Genomic DNA, 19,726 nt, shown 5'->3' on the forward strand with positions numbered 1-19,726 from the left:
GATGGCTTCCGTTACTCAGGCCGTAACATGGGGGAATGTCAAATTAAAGGGACAGGCTAGTTTTTTGCCGCAATTTTGATTGGCCGTCTTTTCAAGCTGATGCATGTTGCTTCTGATCAAGCGTAATTACAGTTCCTTATTTAAGACCTGGGGTTTGGAGTCCGTGGTATTGCACCTTAGGCTTGAAGAAGCGTGATTGTGAACGCGAAACGGCTGTTGCCTCTTTTTTGCCAATTGTGCTGCCACTCCCTCCCTATGGATTTCTTTTACTTATGCACCTAATAAAAGGATATGTTTTAAAGAAAAAGAGAAGACGACTGTCGTCCTTTGGAGAATGTTTGGTGAGTGCCCACCCATCACTGTTCTTTTTTGATCTATTACCTGTTCGGCTTTTTTCTGGGTAGTTGTGCACCTCCATTGTTTTCCTTGGCTCTTTTACACTCCAAGGACTTTAGCTGATTTTTTTATTGTTTGTCCTTACCATACATTTCATCTGGAGCTAAAAGCTGTGCCATCTGCAGTTTTCTACTTTTATGATGGAATGAATGCAGGGGGGGGGGGGGTAGTAGTGACAATAATTTCTGGAAGTGGGGAAATGGATTGTTACCATATAATCAGAAAATATCCGTGGGGCGGTTATGTGAAAATATGCGTAAATATACATTTTTTTAAAATTAATTATGTAACTTCAGTAGTAGTTGTTTAGATTAGTATTTATAGTTATCACAGACAACCCCTTTAAGTTTTAAAGGTGGTGTCCTGCAGAGTCAAATTTAAAGGGATTACCAAGGAGTTATTAATTGATGATTGTAAAATATTGTATATTTGGGTGAATTCTTACATATTGACCAATAAGGTAACATTTATATGAGGATTCAGCTTCTTATAAATACATGGACATTTTTTTTGAGTCTTCATGAATAAATTGATACAGGACAAATTTTCAGAATAATAGATACTTCAGTCAATGTTTATTAGGCTTGCATCATGGAAGAAGTTTATAGCTCTTTCCTTAAAGAGGACCTTTCATGTCCTCAGGAACATGCGGTTTAATATACCTCTAGAAAACAGTACGCTAAATTCAGCACACTGTCGGCTTTCTAGCAGTATATAAAACCACATGTGCCCGAGGACATGAAAGGTACTCTTTAAGGTATTATGATAGTCTGGAAATTTCATTGTGAAATGTTTCTTCATTTGTTGGATGGTTATGACATGTCTCAAAACAACAGAGAGACTGGCAGACCCAGACATCTGTCTGTCAATCAATTATATTCATGAGATAGGGTGTATGTGGAGACTCTGTACTGTATATGGAAAACGCTGATAATAACGTATATCCTTGACACACTCATGTATTCTAAGATTGGAACTGTTGTCAGCAGAATAGAATTAACCCTTGATGCCATGAATATTGTATTCTAATAATATTTAACATTTCCCCCTCTTGAGGGTGCTACACATCCGTTTGAACCCTCAACGTACAAAAATGTATCATTAGACAATAATAATAGTAAAATTATTATTATTATTATTATTATTATTATTATGATATATTATATCTTTTTGAATAGTGGAACTTAATTTTCATAAACAAATTAACTGTCCATTTAATAATATTTTTATCAAATTGCAATCAATTATGACGTTAATAAATGTTATAGTAAACTTTGATCAAATAGAGAAATTATTTGATATAAGCAACTAAACTAAACTTGATGAAAGCCTCTTTCATCTTCTTCTGGTCATATTTCATAATAGATGGTTTAGCATTTGTTGTCACTGTTGTAGTTCTTGACTTGTTATCTTAGTCTTTTAGTTTATAGATTTCCATCATGTTGCACAGATATTATATCATTATCCAAATAAAGTTCATATTTTGATGGTATAACAGCAGCAAAGTCCCTATATTAGGTATTACTACTGCTAGCTTTGTCATAAGACACATCTCTGTTTACACAAGACTGTAGTGGAATTCTTTTCCTTCTTTCAGTATTTATCTTGACTGCTTGTCACTATAGAACAGTTGTGACACTTCTGGAGCAGCACTGTAAGTGTTAATTTTGACACGTCCCTGCTGTTTTGTTAATTCAGTTCAGTCTTTCATACACAATATCAGTGTTAGAGTTTATCATCATTCATAACTCTTTTGCTCACCCACTAGAGATATGAGTGAGTACTATTCGAAAAGGTAGTTTCGAATAGCACACTCCCATAAGAATGAATGGATGCAGCCGGCACGCAGCCAGGGCCGGCGTCCTGCCGCTTAACCCCTATGGGAGTGTGCTATTCAAAACTACCGTTTCAAATAGTACTCGCTCATCTCTATCACCCACCAAACTTTCATTTGAAATTTTGCAGTTGATAGGATTCCACAAGAAAGTTGATGAAAAACAATCTTTATAACTCTGTCCAATCATCGTCTTCTCAATGTTTCCAAACTCCACTAATAATTGTGAACACAGTCCTTGGTATAAGCTTAAGTGTATAGCTTTTTCTGCTTGTAAAAGTCTTTCATTAATATTAAATATCAATATTTATAATCTTATCTTGGCCTTGACTGAAGATAACTTTTCTTTCCGTAATAGCTCACCCACTACTGCTCTCTGCTTCCTTGTGCCTTCCGATACCCGAGAATTACCTCTCAGCCAATCACTGGTTAAATCAGATCTCTTTTGTCAATAGTAACCAACTGAGCGTTCACTTCATGTGTGTTAAGAGAGACCTTAAAAGTGTCAAAAATCCTTTTTTTCATTTGTTAAAAACAAATTGTGTCCTTTCTCTAAAATAAACAAAAAAACTCCCTGAAAATGGCTAATGTGTATAATCTGATATCATTAACCTATGAGCTGAGTGAATGTTCTGCAAATGCAGGTAAGAATGTGATGTCTCTTTTGAGCTATATTTTATTTTGGGCTCTCTCATGGCTCCCCCATGCTCTTCATTTGTAAAGGTGACTACCCCATAGAACCATGTTGCATTCTAAATTGAAAAAGCATAAGGGAATACACAGTCATCACATCGCTCAAACCATTCATTTCCATTTAATTCATTACTAACATTTAAATAGAAAAAAGAGGCCAATGAAAATGTAACCAACTCAGGAGGAAGAATAAATAGACTATTACTCAGAGGGAGTGCATGAGGGAATTATTTCACTTCGCAGCTTCTGCTTCTCATGAGTCACTGGTGTTTTACACTCTATGCATACATCACTATGTGAGCATCATCTTCTTTTCTAAATGTATGGTCTGTGCACAAGGAAATATGAAGGTACTTTTTATTTCTCTATCATTCCCTGTCTCGCATTCCCTTCTCAGCGGAGCAATCAAAATAGTCTGGTTGCTCCATCTGAGAGGTAGGCATGGAAATAACTGTAAGAAGAAAATGGCTTTGTGTAAAGTGAAAAGGAATACAAATAGGGTGTTGAAATGTGGAGCAGCATTGCAGTGATTCTGTTATTTAGATTCTATGGTATATACTATGTCTTTGTTTACAACATTCTATAGTCTATGGGAAAAATAAAAAATACAAAAAAAATTCTATGTGTGTGTGTGTGTGTGTGTGTGTGTGTGTGTGTATTTACACCACAGCTCCTAAAACTTAATATCCAGGAAGAAAACAGTGGGAAGAAACTAAGAATTTGAACTCTCACAACATGATTACTGTGTATTTTTTTTTTTTTTTTACATTTGTTTTTCTCCAGTGTTTTAATCAATCAGAGGATTAGACCACCAGACATTCAGATCTTCTAGATCAGAGGTCCACAAAGTCCGGGCCGCAGATCAGTACCGGGCCATGTATTACTAGGGGATCTCTGTAAGGTACTAGGTGTCAGTTGATGATCCTAAGATGTGTGTAATATACAACATACGAGCATCGGTTGACAGGACCTATTTTTCCATTTTTGAGATTGATTTGCTGGTGTAATTCACATTCTACTTACCTGTTTACTAATATATCTCCTGGGATATTTTCTGTGCTTACTTTTACTGTAATAGAGCCCTAGCAGTGCTCCCCAAAGTAATGCTACCTGTGTGGGGTTATTGCCTGTGGGAGCACTACTAGAGCTCTATTAAAGCAAAGGGATCTCCATTTTATAACATTACCTAATATATCTCTAGTAGTATCCCTGACAGGCAATACCCTCCACACACACATTACCTGTGAGGAGTACTATAACTGTATAATTAGAGCTGTAATAGTGCCCCCCACAGGTAATAGTCTCTCTCCACACACAGGTTATATTACTTGTAGGTGGGAACCATTACAGTAATAGTGCCCCTCAATTAATAACTTTACCTGGGTTGGTGGGGGGGGGACACTTACCTGTAGGGGGCCACTATTACAGTTATAATACCCTCCACAGTTAATAACAGTCCCCTAAACAATGGTAATATTAGTAACTATGGGGGGCACCAGTACGGCACCATTACAGTAATAGCTAATTGCCCCCCCCCCATACATACATACACACACATATACACTCACACACAGATATTACCTATAGGGGGCACTATTACAGTAATAGTGCCCCTTAAATGATGGTCCTCCGGCCCTACCTATACATTATACCCCTTCCCGCTGGAGGAATGTTTTGATTTTTGTTTTTGACTCCCATATCTTTTTCTATTTTTCCATTCACAGAGGCATATCAGGGCTTAATATTTACAGGTCAAATTGTTCTTTATGATGATACCATTTATTATTAATGGGGTTGAATTGGAGAAAAAGTGCATTTGTGCATTTTATTATGGTTTTCGTTTTTACAGCGTTTATTCTGCAAATATGACATTACCTGTATTCTATGTTTCGGGACGATTCTCTAGATACTAAATTTTAAGTTTTACTTAAAAAAAATACTAAGTTTTATATACATTTTAACCCCTTCACAAAAATCTAAAACTTTGCAAAAAATCCGCCGAGGGATCAGATGAGTGTAGCTGAAGGTGGCCACTGGAAAAGAGCAGCAGGCTTCCTTACTATACTGTCCACAGTAAACTGCTAAAATGGCAAACACCTACAAGCCTGTCCGAGTGATTCCATTGATTATCTAATAATTTTACAGGGACACTGCGATGGATACTTAGATGCAGTTGTAAACCTAGCCTTACAGGGTTAAAATGTAGTTTTAAAAATACACGGAACAATTGTTTTTCTTTAAAAGTCATAGCCACAAAATCAGATTGTTACAATTACTGAGTAGTGTCTGAAATAACATACAAATTATAACAGGCCTCTGTTCATCCTGGTGCATGTATTTTTGCAGGATCTGTGATGACTATGAACCGTCATGACCAGGTTTTTGCTAATGAACGTATAGTGTACAGGTTTCTATTTATTTAACCTGTATTGTACAGCATGCTATGCTATATCAAAATGCAATGGAAACCTGAAGGAGTGTGAACATAGCTTAGCATTGCCAAGTTCACACTTTATTAACCTTGTTTTCTTACTACAAAATTTGTCATCCATGGCTATTTTTCTCCCACTTATGCAAGCATTGTATCATATTGCTCTTTGAGAAGATATATACTTTTTCTATTTGGTGTATACCTTTCTACCTGGTACATATACATATTTCTCTTCAGAATAATATTACCTGCACATCTCTGTATCTTCATATGGATTTTGATGTGGTGTTACTCCCTGTTTTGTTTTCCCAATTGTACCTTACCTTACCTGTTTTCCACTTGTTTTATACATCTTAACCCATGAATCCCACGTATCCGCTTTGGATAGGCCTCTCTCTCTTCCTCTTTTATATTAAAATCGTGTTTGTGTTTTTTTCACACCACAGACTCGGAGGCATACCAGTAGGAGTTGTTGCAGTAGAAACAAGGACTGTGGAATTGAGCATACCTGCTGATCCTGCTAATCTTGACTCAGAAGCAAAGGTTGGTTTACAGTTTTATTGGATTTAGCCATTCCTGTGTTAGTGTATCTTCACATAATGTAGTTTCTTTGTAAACATTAGCAGTATCCAAGTATGTGAACATAATGGAAACGCTGCGGATTTTCTGTGTGGATTTGGGCTCAGAAACTTCACATTGGAATATAGTAGTTGCCAAGCTGTTCGAAAATTTCTGTGCAGAAAATAACGCACAATACATATTGTAAATCTAGCAACATGTTAATTTTTGCTGCAAATTTCTTTTTTTTTTCTAAATGTAGATTGTGAGCCCTATTTAGGGATCACAGTGTACTTTTTTTTCCTATTAGTATGGGAGGAAATCCACGCAATCACGGGGAGAAAATACAAACTCCTTGCAGATGATGTTCCTGGCAGGATTCGAACTCCAGGACTCAAGCGCTGCAAGGCTGCGGTGCTAACCACTGAGCCACCGTGTTGCCTCTACTGCTGCAAATTTCTTAACTAGATTTCACTCTTTATGATGCAGCCATTCTACATATGTAACTCAGATTTTGCATCAGATTTGGTACATGTATGCAATGAAATATGCTCCTAAAATAGTGCTGTATTTTTTTCCTGTCATCTGTGAACCAAACCTAGATTTCTGCAGCGTGTGCTAATAAAAGGGGCAGTATATACTGTGTGGGGGTCAGTAAAGAGGGCATGTTTCTGTGTGGAGCATTGTAAAATATGGGTTGGTACACCATAGGGAGCCTACATTTTACTGGACAAGACAGCGGAGCATAATGCACTATTTTGTCCAGATTTTTTGCCCCGCAAATGGGGGAGGCATGGGTTAAAAATTTTGAGAAAGGTGGGGCCACCAGAAATAATTTTGCTTGGGACCCCTGAAATGCCAAGTCTATTCCTGAATTTGAGGTTCTTGAAATCAATTTTAGTATGCAGTTGTTTTTTGTTTTTTTTTACAGAAATAGACGTGTTTATAAGTACATATACATAAGTGACCACAATAGCATATTTTTAATCTACTTCGAAGCTAGTTGCACAGCTTAAAAAAGTCACCTTAAACATATCCCCTAACTGCACTATCTCTGATATACTGTAGAACTGATACTCAGAATCATTCCCTTTATAAATGGAAAGCATTGTGGGTTGTTCAGGCTTAAGCTTTTAATGGCCTACTGACATCAGCACTGGATGACTGGAAAAGCAGGGAGTTATGACTCTCAGCTTAATGTGCACCCTGAGAGTTGAAGCCAAGACAGCACCTGAATCTGGGACTGTCCTGCTCAATCTGAGTCATTTGGAAGGTATGCTTCTGATCTATGGCAGCACATACAGCTAGTATAAATCTATTATTATAAACTAGAGAAACTCATCTTCCATTAGATTGCTGCCTTAAATTTCTTTATAGACATTCAACCAATGGACACTGAGCCGTGAACCCAAGGACAATTTGCACCATTTTCTTTTTAGCAGTGATGCTTTCTCATGACTGTTAATTGATTTAAGCAATTAAAAACAACATAAAAGCATAGTATGTGATGGTGATTGTAACTTGTAACTTTCTCGCTTGTTCTTAAATATTTTATAGATCATACAACAAGCAGGACAGGTTTGGTTTCCAGATTCTGCGTTTAAGACTGCTCAAGCAATCAAGGATTTCAACAGAGAAGGACTTCCGCTTATGGTTTTTGCCAACTGGAGAGGTTTTTCTGGTGGAATGAAAGGTATTGAAATGGTCTTAAAGTGCAAAATACTATATAAAATTTTTGGTACAAAAATACAACATAATCTAAATAAGTGAATGGATGAATGGATTCTGTTTAATTTTAAAACTGTAAATGTAATTAAAAAAAATATCTAAGTCTCTGTACTTATGTAATACAAAAAGGTTTTAACTACTTAATGACACGGATAAAAACTGCCTTTAGCTAAGGCCCCACTTTGGGGAAACGCATTGCAATTTTTGTTGCAGATTTTGCAGGAGTGGATTTATCGAAGGGAAACATCTACGAGCTTCATTTTTTATTTCCCAAGCTACTCCTGACGTTGGCTTAAAAAACGGCAGTAAAATCTGCAACAAAAAATGCTGTGTTTCCTATAGCCACATGTTCCGGAAAAAGTTTTTTTTGTTGCAGATTTTGCAGCAACTTTGGAAAATATAAATAAAGCACTTAGATATTTCCCTTGTATCAAATTCACTTCCAACTTCGGCTCAAAAATCCACAGCAATACCTGCAAAAAAATGCTGCATTTCAGACTTAACCCTTTTTTGGCCAAGGACGTTAGCTCTACGTCCTCCCAGAGTGGCACTTCAGTAGCGGAGGACATAGCTAAAACGTCCTCCCTACTAATGCCGATATCTCTGGACTGCATGAAGATATCTTGATGCTTTTGATTCATTTTAAAGATGAGAATCTCTTCTTTAAAACGATATCAAGGACTTCATAATAGAATTTATAGTTTTGAAGCAATTCACTGTTAAAAACGCTATCTGCCATTGAGATCCAACTACAGTTTTTAATTCCCGACAGTGAATCGCTCCAAAACTATAAATTCTATCACGAAGACCTTGGTATCATTTTAAAGATGAGATTCATACATGTAGGATTTAGCTGTCCGCTTGAAAAATCAGACATCTTTGTGAACGGACACTTTAGGACAGACACGGATAGTAAAGAACACTGCATGGTGTCCCATTTAAAATAATGCAAAATGCAACGGACACTGCTAGTGTCCGATGCTAATGTCCGCACAAGATTTTGCACGGACATTAGTATCGGACACTAGCTGTCGGACACTGACGCTAGTGTGAACCCTTCTTTACTAGTGGGGTATTCTTATGTAATACGCTCTAAACATAACATAACCAGGAAGTTATTAGTGAATAACCGCAAGATCCTCCTGTCTTCTGTATTAGTGTTCTTGGGAGTCCGAGCTCTTCTTGTAGTTGATGTTTGCGGCACATCTTAAGCTATTATTTTAAATGTATTTTGTATATGAATGTGAGATTGAACATGAGTTTTAGGTGCAAATATGTGTTTTAGTGCATTTTAAAAAAAAAAAATGATTTGTTCGTCACCAAGTTGCATGAAGGTGGATGTGGCTATTGATGACCCATTGAGACATATGTAATCTTCAGGTTGTCTACTTTCAAAAAATATATAGGGTTTAGGGGTTCACATACTTTTCATGGTGTGTAATCCCTACATTTTATAGGATGATACTTTTTTAACATTTCCAGCTTCAAAGCAGATTTTTGTTCCTTCCAGTTCTAGCGATTTTCTAAAGACACGTGTATGTGGGTGTAGGCCTTAGTAATAGGAATTAACTCTGCACATGTTGAACTCCTTATTTTTAGGAGGTTTGGTGCATATAATTTTTTGTTTGGTTTCCACTTTTAGCAACTAATATACATTTATTTTCCTTTTTTCATAAAACATTCACTTTAAATCAAAATTGCATGAAGGTGCGTGTTCATATACAGTACCAAGTGGCATTCTGACAATGCTGCAGGTGTCTACTTTAAGAAAATATATAGGTATGGGGAGGTTGGATGCTTTTTTAATATTGCAATTTAGGTTTGATTTGTCCATCTCAAAACTGTGAAAATTGCTCTGGCCACTGGAGGTCCAAAATTTCCAGAGACCCTTGTTAAATAATTTCTCCTGAACACAGCAATACCTCATATGTGGTTGTAAACTGGCTCAGAATGGAAAGAGCGTTATTTGGCATTGGAAAGCAGATTTTACTTGAATAGTTTTCGAGTATCATGTTGCATTTGGAGAGCCCCTAAAGTACCAGTAGTAATAATGATAATAACAATAATACATTTTATTTATATAATGCCAACATTTTCCACAGCACTATACAATTTGTAGGGTTCAAATACAGACAGACAGGTCTGTCTGAAAGGATGTGTCTTCAGTTTGAACTCGAAACTGTAGAAAATGGGAGTTAATCTGATTGTCCGATAGATAGAGCATTCCAGAGAAGTGGTGCAACTTGGGAGAAGTCTTATATACGAGCGTGGGAGGTTCTGATAATAGAAGATGTAAGTGTTAGGTCATTAAGTGAACGGAGAGCACGGGTTGGGCGGTGAGGGTGATAACTTTATATTGTATTCTACCAGTACAATAGAAACCCCCAAAAAGTGACTTGTTGCACACTTTGTGTCAACAAGTTTTCTTGGGTGCAAAAAGTTTTATATATGTGGGTGTAAACTGCTTTTTGGGTATACAGCACATCTCAGAAAGGAAGGATCACTGTGCATTTTAGCTTTTAGAGATTTAGATGGACTGGTTTCTGGATGTGATTTTGTTTTTGCAGAGCCCCAGAGGTGCCAGTAAATTGGAATTCCCTAACAAGTGAACCAATTTTGTAGGGGCAATTTTAGGGTCTCTGCAAGCGTAGCATAGCATCCAAAAACCAACAATCTCAATATGTACTTCAAAAGCCAGATAGCACTCTTTCACATGCACACTGCAGTGTGCCGAAACAGAAGTTTTTGGTCACACAATCACAGGCTTCAAGAAGGCCCTGAAGACTCACCTATTCAGGAAGGCCTACAACCTCCGATAACACTATCACCACACCACCATCTGAACTGTCTTCCCCTCTCCTTCTGTCTCTACCCCCCTTCCCTCATAGATTGTAAGACTCGTGGGCAGGGCCCTCTAGCCCACCGTGCCAGTCGGTCATTGTTAGTATTATATCTACCTGTATAATTTGTGTATTGTATGTAACCCCCAAATGTAAAGCACCATGGAATTAATGGTGCTATATAAATAAACAACAATAATTGTTGTACCCAGGATAACAGGCTTAACAAGGTCATATGTGGGTATAAACTGCTGTTTCCCATATCTAATTACCTATTGGTAGATAAACCTAATTTCTAGAGATGAGCGAGTAGTACTCGATCGAGTAGGTATTCGATCGAATACTAGACTATTCGAAATACTCGTACTCGATCGAGTACCACTCGCTATTCGAATGGAAAAGTTCGATGCAGAACCAGTATTGATTGGCCAAATGCTATACAGTCGGCCAATCAACGCTGGTTCTTCTCCTACCTTTAGAAGTCTTCTCCGTGCAGCTTCCCCGCGGTGTCTTCCGGCTCTTCATTCACTCTGCCAGTCATCGGGCCTGGGCAGAGCCGACTGCGCAAGCCCGCTTGTAGTGCGGACATGCGCAGTCGGCTCTGCCCAGGCCCGATGCCTGGCAGAGTGAATTCAGAGCCGGAAGATGCCGCGGGGACGCTGCACGGAGAAGACTTCTCGGAGGATCCAGCCCGACCCTCACTCATGGACTTGGTAAGTATAATTTGATTGAATGTTGCCTACCCCTGAAACGAGCATTTTCCCCCCATAGACTATAATAGGGTTCGATATTCGATTCGAGTAGTCGAATATTGAGGGGCTACTCGAAACGAATATCGAATCTCGAACATTTTACTGTTCGCTCATCTCTACTAATTTCCCATACATATAGCATATGTATATAATAGCCACAACACATAAATTTCCATGCTATATTTCATATACGTTAAACTATAGGTCATGAATGTCTGTATTAGCAACTTGTAAGATAATAGTACTAGTAAATTTAGCTCTGCTACTTGCTCTTTAAGAGCCAAAGCTTCATCATATTTCTTATAGCTGCTATATACAGGGAGTTACTAGCCATGAATTATTTATTAGAGCCTATTACATGTGAACTAGCACTTACTTTATCAGACACAATGCATTTGCCCAGTATGATACAAGACTTGTAGAAGAGCGCGACATTAAAAAAGGGAACTTCCCCAACATTTTTCGTGTGGTACTATGCATCATCAGGTGAAGCAGGGTATGAACACTGTCTGTGGGAACCCTGATCCTATATAATATTGTTGTGAAATTAACAGTGCGTGTCAGTGGCTATTAACCAGGGGTCCTCAAACTGCTCAAGCACTTCTGTCTGGCCCTGCCGACAACGCCAGCAGGCGTGCATTTATAATGAAGCTCCTGGGGAGCTCGGGCCAGGCCATGGAGCACACTTCACTTTACCTATTGGAGGGCACCGCTCCTGATGTCTGTGCGACCTGCTCTGCCTCCGGCCCACTGTTTGAAAAGTTTGAGGACCCCTGCTATTAACCAATCCCAGGGCTATAAGATGAGTGACAAGGCAACACTACCAATCAGAACAATGGGTAGCATATCATACAAACCAGCCTCCCCTAATGAAAACCCCCTGAAGTGTTGTCCAATCTGTACCACTCCCCCAAGAATATGCTGTGACTAGACCACGGGACTTACGCTGGGTTCATACCTGTGCCTCGGTCTCCGTTCTCAGGTTTCCGTCTTCTGCAGACAGAAGACTGAAACCTGTCAGACTGTGTCCGGCCGTGAGTGTCGGTGAGCATTTTGAGCTCTCTGTGGCAAAACCATTTTTTTAAACCGGACACAAAGTCCTGCCTGTCCAACTTTGTGTTCAGTTAAAAAAAAACGGTTTCGGCGCAGAGAGCCCAAAACGCTCACCGGCGCTCACGGTCGGACACTTTTCAAACCCATTCATTTGAATGGGTTTGAAAAATGCCAACAGGTTTCCGTTTCCTGCCCATTTGCGAGACCCCGGGCGCAGATGTGAACGAGCCCTTAGTCTCCGATGCAAGATTGAGACTCTGAAGTGCACATGTGGGAGAGGTGGTTAAAACCCCATCACAGAAATCAATGGTAAATACTAGTAATAGTAATATGTCAAAACTTTATGCGATAGGAATCCAATTTTAAGTTTCATAAATGTATATAATAAATACATACTTATGATAGGATACACACATGAAAATTCCTGTAACAGAACTGTGCACTGGATCAAATTAAAAGGCCTTACCTGCTCTCCTTATGCCTTGGATTTATGGTAGAATCAATCACTACCCATGTCTGCTCATCATTAGCTATTGACAGAAGGCTCTCACCTTGTGAGGAGAGTAATATGTATTGGGGGAATAGGTACATAATTGATGAAAACAGAAATCATGGGGTTCATGGAGTTGCACATCTCCTTAATAATCAAAATGTGCCATTATTCTCATTTAACCTTGCCAATCCTTCATTCATTCATTCATTCATTCATTCATTGAAAGTCCACAGAGTGAAAGCACTGCAGGAAAATTCACAATGCTTTTTTTTTTTTTTTGCTGTGGGACAACATTAGGGCCTTAGACAAAAATTTGATATTGCTATACTGAATGTGATAAAAGCAATTTTTTTTACACTGCTTAACCACCAAAATGTGAATAAAAGCTAACTAAAAACTTTAAACACTAAAAGTGTTGACCCTTATATTTTAAGACTTCTGCAATTCACCTAGGCATGCTGCATATCAGCTTCTGGGCCAATTCCCAACTGAGGCTATGGCTCCACAGGACATCCTACAGAAAAAAGCACTGAGGGAAAAACCGCGACAGCAACAAATCGTGGTTCTCCTCGCAGCGCTTTAGACAGAAAGTTTGCAGAGGTTTCATCCTCGTACTTTCTGTTACAATTATACTTATGGGGAAACTGTCAGCGTTTCTGTAAATATAATTGACATGCTGCAATTTCCAAAATTGTGGCGTGTCTGCGCCACGGTTTTTATCGCAAAGTGGGCATGGGATTTGCTAGAATCCCATACACTTTGCCCTTACTGTAAAATGCTGCGATTTTTCCCGCAGCATTTCTGTCCCGTGGGGCCCCGGCCCGATGTAATACACAGGTAGGTCCCAGTACTCCAATAATCTTACATTATGAGTAAGGGTCTAACGTTTTATGTTATATGGTTATGATTTCTACAATAAAGAAGTTGATTTTTAACAGAAGATAATAGCGTTGGGATATATCCGTTTTTGGTGTGGTTTTCCAGGAGATTAAGATTCCTGGTTGCCTGTACACCCAAGAAGTGAGCTGACTAGTACTCTACATGTTTGTCTTATTTGCAATTTATCAGAATTTCTGTATTTTTGTTTGTCCTAGTGATTTTTGAGGATTGACCACAGCTTCTCAATGGGATTTAGGTCGGTAGCAGATGACCGTGGCTATATTCAGTGTGCTATCCATGTATTTCATGGATAGCACACTGATCTATTACTTTCTATAGGCCCGTACACATGACCGTGAATTACATGGCCCGTACATGTGTGGCACATGGGGGAATGCTTTTGAATAGCATGTACAAAAGTGCGAATAGTGAGTAGCGTCAGCGAGACCCTTTTTTGTACATTTCTTCAGGGCCCCTGACGGTGACCCTGCATAAATCCTTAGATTGATAAATCTCTACTGTGTAAATTACTGGAAAATTATAGATTATTAATTTTAAAGTAATGTGATTAAATAAATTTCTTGATAGTTGGAACAAACACTAGCTATATTTGTGAATTAAAATGCATAAGAATGCGGATGTATGAAAGTTTTCCAAATAATATTTCGAAGCCTACAGCCTTCTATTGCATGGTTTTGTTTCCTGTTTGTTTTTTCATTGTGATATTACTGGCAACATTTTCTTACAGTGTTGAAAACAAGGAATCCTGGGGAAACATACTGTTTTTCCCTGATTTGAAGGAGAAAGAAATTGTTAAAAGATTTCCCATTAGTTTTCGGGACATGGCTCTATTGCCATTATCCTGTGTACAGAAGCATGTTTAACTGTAGCTTGTCAGTCTTGGAAGCCCTTTGGGTGTTCCTGAGCATTTCTGGTTTCAGTGCTGGAAGGGTATTATGCAGGAAGGCAAAATAAACAATTACACCACCTCTCAGAGCATACAAACACACCACGAGAAGCCAATTGCACTGTGGGTAAAATTACTCCAAAATTGTGTGTAATGAGTAGGAAAAGATTAAAGAAAGCTCTGGCTATGCTGAAAATTGACATTAGAGAACAGAGAGAAAAAAACCTCTTTACTGCTCAGCCTGGGAGGTCTAATTCAGGCAAGGAACAAAAAACATATCAAGATTGTGCTTAGAGTTTCTCCAATGAGTTGTCTGTGGCCAGAAGGCTATTCCATATAATGTAAAATTAAATTATAAAAATCAAGTGAATATTTTTATGAAATAACCATTTGGAAGCAGTTTATTTAGATGAAGTGGCAATGACCCACAACAGTAAGACATCAAGCGTGAAATTTACTAGAAATTAGCAGTAGGGCCCCAGACTCTGCATGATTTGTCTGAAAGGATGTAAATTTATGTGAAATTAACCCCATTGTTACTGTTCAAAGACAGATGCTTATTAGAACTGCAAATCTCCAATGCAATATTTAATAAATGAAAAATTCAACTTGAAAATAAAAATTTGAAACTGATTAGTATGGAAAATAAAAAATATTATTTAATTAAATGTATATAGTGTCTTTAGAAACTGTGACGTTGCAACATCGAATGTGTCCAGCTTTGTACAGCATTCATGCATTAATCCCTCCACAGATCCCATGTCTAACCCTGAATCTTGATGTTCTCCCAGATACTGTCACAAGAGCTGCTGCTTCTATATTAGATTACAGGGCAATATTAAGAATAATGGTTGCCTTGTGTTGTATAACAGCTCCAAGATCTACACCACGTTATAAAAAAAAACTATTCACAGTGTAGCAGCCTGCATACAGTAGTTCAGTCTGAGGGCCACAACAGCTCTTTCTTTTATTCGTACTATACTGTGTAGAAGTTTTAGGCAGGTGTGGAAAAATATGAATGCCTTCAAAAATAGAAGTGTTAATAGTTTATATTTGTCAAATACCAAAATCTAAAATCAGTATTTGGTGTGATCACCAAAGGAAGAGTAGTGGAAATGGTGATGTGGCCCCTCAGAGCCCAGAATGGAATATTTTCAACTCTTCCTGGGATTATATGAAGGGACAGAAGATCTGTGGTTGGTTCTCTAAGATGTTTGGAACAACCTCCTGCAGTGTTTACTCTAAAAATAACAAATATTGAATGGATTTACATTTCTCTTTTGTTCATTCACTTTGCATTGAATGAATTGACACCAATAAACTATTAACACTTCTATTTTTGAAAGCGTTCATATTCTGCAGCATTTTTTTTTCACATCTGCCCTAAATTATTTGCACAGATTATTGAGATTATTAACCCATGCATGGATTTTTACTAAAATTGTATTTTTACCTGTTTGCTGAGCATGGCAGTATTGCTAGCATTGACTTACAAGGAGGCTGTCAGCAGTAAATTGGTTAGAAACTTAATTTCAGTACCCTGTAAAGATGTTTCTACAGTTTCCATATACTGTACATTTATGTTCTATTATTCACCTTTGGAGATTCATTTTCATCTCGAACTTTTAGTTTTTCAGAGAAAATGTAAGGTTCCCGCTCACTTGGAAAATAAGAGCGACAATCAAATGATGTTTAACATTTTCTACATGGTTTTCTACAAGTTTTGCATGAATCAGTAGTACACTACAAACTTTGTAATAGATCAAATATTAGAAAAGAAAATGCTTATTCTACTCTTATTGGGCCAGTTCCCTGCTCACCTGCCTAGTTTCGGGCAGGAAACGGAAACCTGCATAACAGAGGCCGGGGACACATGTGAACCCGGCCTAAATGGGATTATTCTGGCTCATTCCGTTTGCTAATCAGTGTGCTGGAGATCACGAACAGCTATCCGATTCCTTCAGGTAACCCAAGGAGAGGGGGTACCATGGACTTTTGTTCATTATATCACCCTCACATTATTAGTCAAAAGTATGCTTGTCATTGCTGACTGCTTTACCAAAGTTGTTTAACAGAAAAAAATGTAAAGACTTTTTTTCCCCCTTGTTAACGAAAAATATTAAAAAGACAGAATTGGTATCACCACATCCATATCAACACTTAAAATAAAATTAGCACGTTATTCATTCTACATGAAAAACACCATAAACATTAAAATCAAGATACCTGAATTGATATTTTCTGATCATCTTACCTCTGAAAAACAGAAAGTAATGAAAACAAATCAAAAATATTATGTACGCACAAGATATAAGGTTTCATAAAGCTACACTGAAAGAAAATGTACACACAGAGAAATGCAGCAAAAAAATGCAGCGGAAACGCATCTCAGTTATTTCCTGCATCATTTTTTCATCTATTTTCCTCTGTAAATTTTCTGCCCTTATTATATCTATGAAAAACACCAGCGTTTCCTGAGGTATAGCTGGCCTGCTGTGATTTTCAAAAACATTTCCGTTATGGATTTTTTACTGCAATGTGCGTGAATAAGCCAGAATAATCCCATTTAGGCCAGGTTCACATCTGCGCCACAGCCTCCGTTATGCAGGTTTCCGTTTCCTGCCCGGAACCGGGCAGGAGACAGAAACCTGCAGTCATATTTCAAACCCATTCATTTGAATGGGTTTGAAAAGTGTCCGGCCGGGGAGCGTTTTGTGCTCTCTGCGGCGAAACCAGTTATTTTTTTAACCGGACACAAAGTCGGATATGCAGGATGTGAACGGGTCCGAACTTTGTAGGTACTTTAAAACGCAGCATTTTTTTGTTATCATCCTATTCTAGTTTTTGTAAACTGTCTTTCCAGGGGTTTTTTTTTTTTATTACCAGCCTGTCAGTAGTTTTTGCTTAATTTTGCCTGTAAGACTTGAATAATAAGAACAGCTTTGTGTATTTACAGATATGTATGATCAAGTACTAAAGTTTGGAGCATACATTGTGGATGGCTTACGTGAATACCAACAGCCTGTGCTGGTGTACATACCACCTCAAGCTGAACTGAGAGGAGGCTCATGGGTAGTGATTGATTCTACCATAAATCCAAGGCATATGGAAATGTATGCTGATAAGGAGAGCAGGTAAGGCCTTTGATCCAGTGCACGGTTCTGTTACAGGAATTTTCATTTGTGTACCAAATATAAGTGTGTATTTATTATATACATTTATAAAATGTAAAATTGTATTCCTATCTCATAAAGTTTTGACATATTACTAGTATTTACCATTGCTTTCTGTGCTGGTGTTTTAACTTTTGGGACCCACACACATCTTGAGATCAAGGGGCTGTAGCACTCATTCAGCACTGTGGAATCATTCACCATTTTCAACCTAGATATTCAGGGACCTCTTACCAGTCCTTTACACTTGAATGGTGCTGTGCTATGGTTCTTCATTCCTTCATTCTCAGGGCTGCTGGAAGTCCAAGAGATTGGACTTCCACTGATAATAAAGTATTAAAGGGGTATTCCCATTTCAAGGATCCTATCTATACTGCTAATTATGTAAATTCAAGAGTTTTCCTAAATACATTGCTTTAGCGTGGTGTTTCATTTGCCTGCTATGTGAAATGATTCCTCCCATTGTTTACATTTTGTTTCCTTGGTCCCCGGTCTATATCTAATAAGACAGGTAGGAAGGATGATTCACTGCTGACTAGGGGGGTGAGTACTCTCACTGCTCGGTTGTCAGGACAATCAGTTCAGCTTATTGTAGTTTGCTGATAAGGCTAGGAAGGTGTGTATCTTCTCTCTTTGTAAAGACAAAGAAAACATTTGAGTTTACTACAAGTTTTTTTATGTATTTTGTATTTTTTATGTATTTTATGTGTTTTTTATGTATTTTATATATTATGTATTTTTTCTCTTCAAAATAATGAAATGTAATATACATTTAATGTGCTTATTATCAGCATTATTATAGCTTTCTAGTAATCATAATAAATAATCTCTCCTGGTAAAAGCAATGTCTATAGATACTGAGATTCTTCATAGTGTTCGGTCCATCAAACAGGCAGAGCCACCCATCAGCTTGCTGAAGAATGTAGGAAGTGACAAGAAAAGACAGCAGTTAAAGCTGCTCAGACAGACAAAACCCCTAAAATATACCCTAGCTATCTGTTTATAAGATAGGAATAATGTTTTATTGTAACATTTTTTTTTTATTCTGCAGGGGAGGTGTTTTGGAACCAGAGGGTACAGTTGAAATAAAGTTCAGGAGAAAGGATTTGGTGAAGACAATGAGGAGAGTAGATCCAGTATACATTCGCCTGGCAGAGAGATTAGGTGGGTATTCATTGAAACTGACAATTGCTCTCATGTTTAAGAATGCTATTCTATTTATACCTATTGAAGCCCACCTAGAGGTAGCTCTTGTTAGAGAGGGTTTTCTTGGATTTAAAAATTGTTTCTCTACCACTCTAGGTCATTGATGTCAGATAAGTGGGGTTCCTTGGAAAGTCACAGTTGCTGGAACCTGAATACTGCCAGAAACAGATAGTTCTTTACACATAGGACAGCATAAAAGACACACCCAGCAAAAACATCTTTCTATCCCTACACACATTACTTGAATATCAGGCACACTCCAGGCTCCTTTCATGTATACTGCACTCATTCCTGTTATCCAGTTTCTCCTCTATTCCAGATCAGACTCCATGTTAGAGTCTTTCTCTTTGCTATGCTCTCAATACCATCATGCATCACCACACCATCACATGGACAACTAAATACTGTACTATATCTACCTGCAATTCTCTTTCTCTCTGTATTCTCCCTAATTATCTAGGAGACTATATGTATGTTGTAAGGGAGGCAGAATTGTAATCTCCTTCATTATAACTAGGTGATAGGCACTGTCTGCTCATCATTAGCTATGGGAAGAATATGCAAATCTGTCTTCCATGATGTAATTAGGAAGTCAGCTGCTGCCTCAGTGTTGCAAACCAATAGAGGGCACTCACTGAAATGTGCAAGCCTGTCTTCCCTGATGTAGTTAGGAAGACAGAATTCCAGTGAAATAACCCAATAAAGGCTGCTCCCTGGAATTCTGTCTTCCTAACTACATCAGGGAAGACAGGCTTGCACATTCCAGTGAGCGCCCTCTATTGG

At 38.1% G+C, this 19,726-nt stretch overlaps 1 protein-coding gene across 1 annotated transcript in view; it reads left to right on the forward strand.

Annotated features, from left to right (window-relative positions):
* Positions 1-19,726, forward strand: part of ACACA (acetyl-CoA carboxylase alpha) — a 290,659-nt gene that overhangs the window by 231,470 nt on the left and 39,463 nt on the right. The window contains exons 48-51 of the mRNA XM_075264375.1: positions 5,801-5,897; positions 7,470-7,605; positions 17,521-17,698; positions 18,789-18,901. Coding sequence (XP_075120476.1) covers positions 5,801-5,897; positions 7,470-7,605; positions 17,521-17,698; positions 18,789-18,901 — 524 coding nt within the window. The remainder of the gene's footprint in view (positions 1-5,800; positions 5,898-7,469; positions 7,606-17,520; positions 17,699-18,788; positions 18,902-19,726) is intronic.

The sequence above is a fragment of the Leptodactylus fuscus genome, chromosome 2 (assembly GCF_031893055.1).
Source record: "Leptodactylus fuscus isolate aLepFus1 chromosome 2, aLepFus1.hap2, whole genome shotgun sequence".
Lineage (NCBI taxonomy): Eukaryota > Metazoa > Chordata > Amphibia > Anura > Leptodactylidae > Leptodactylus > Leptodactylus fuscus.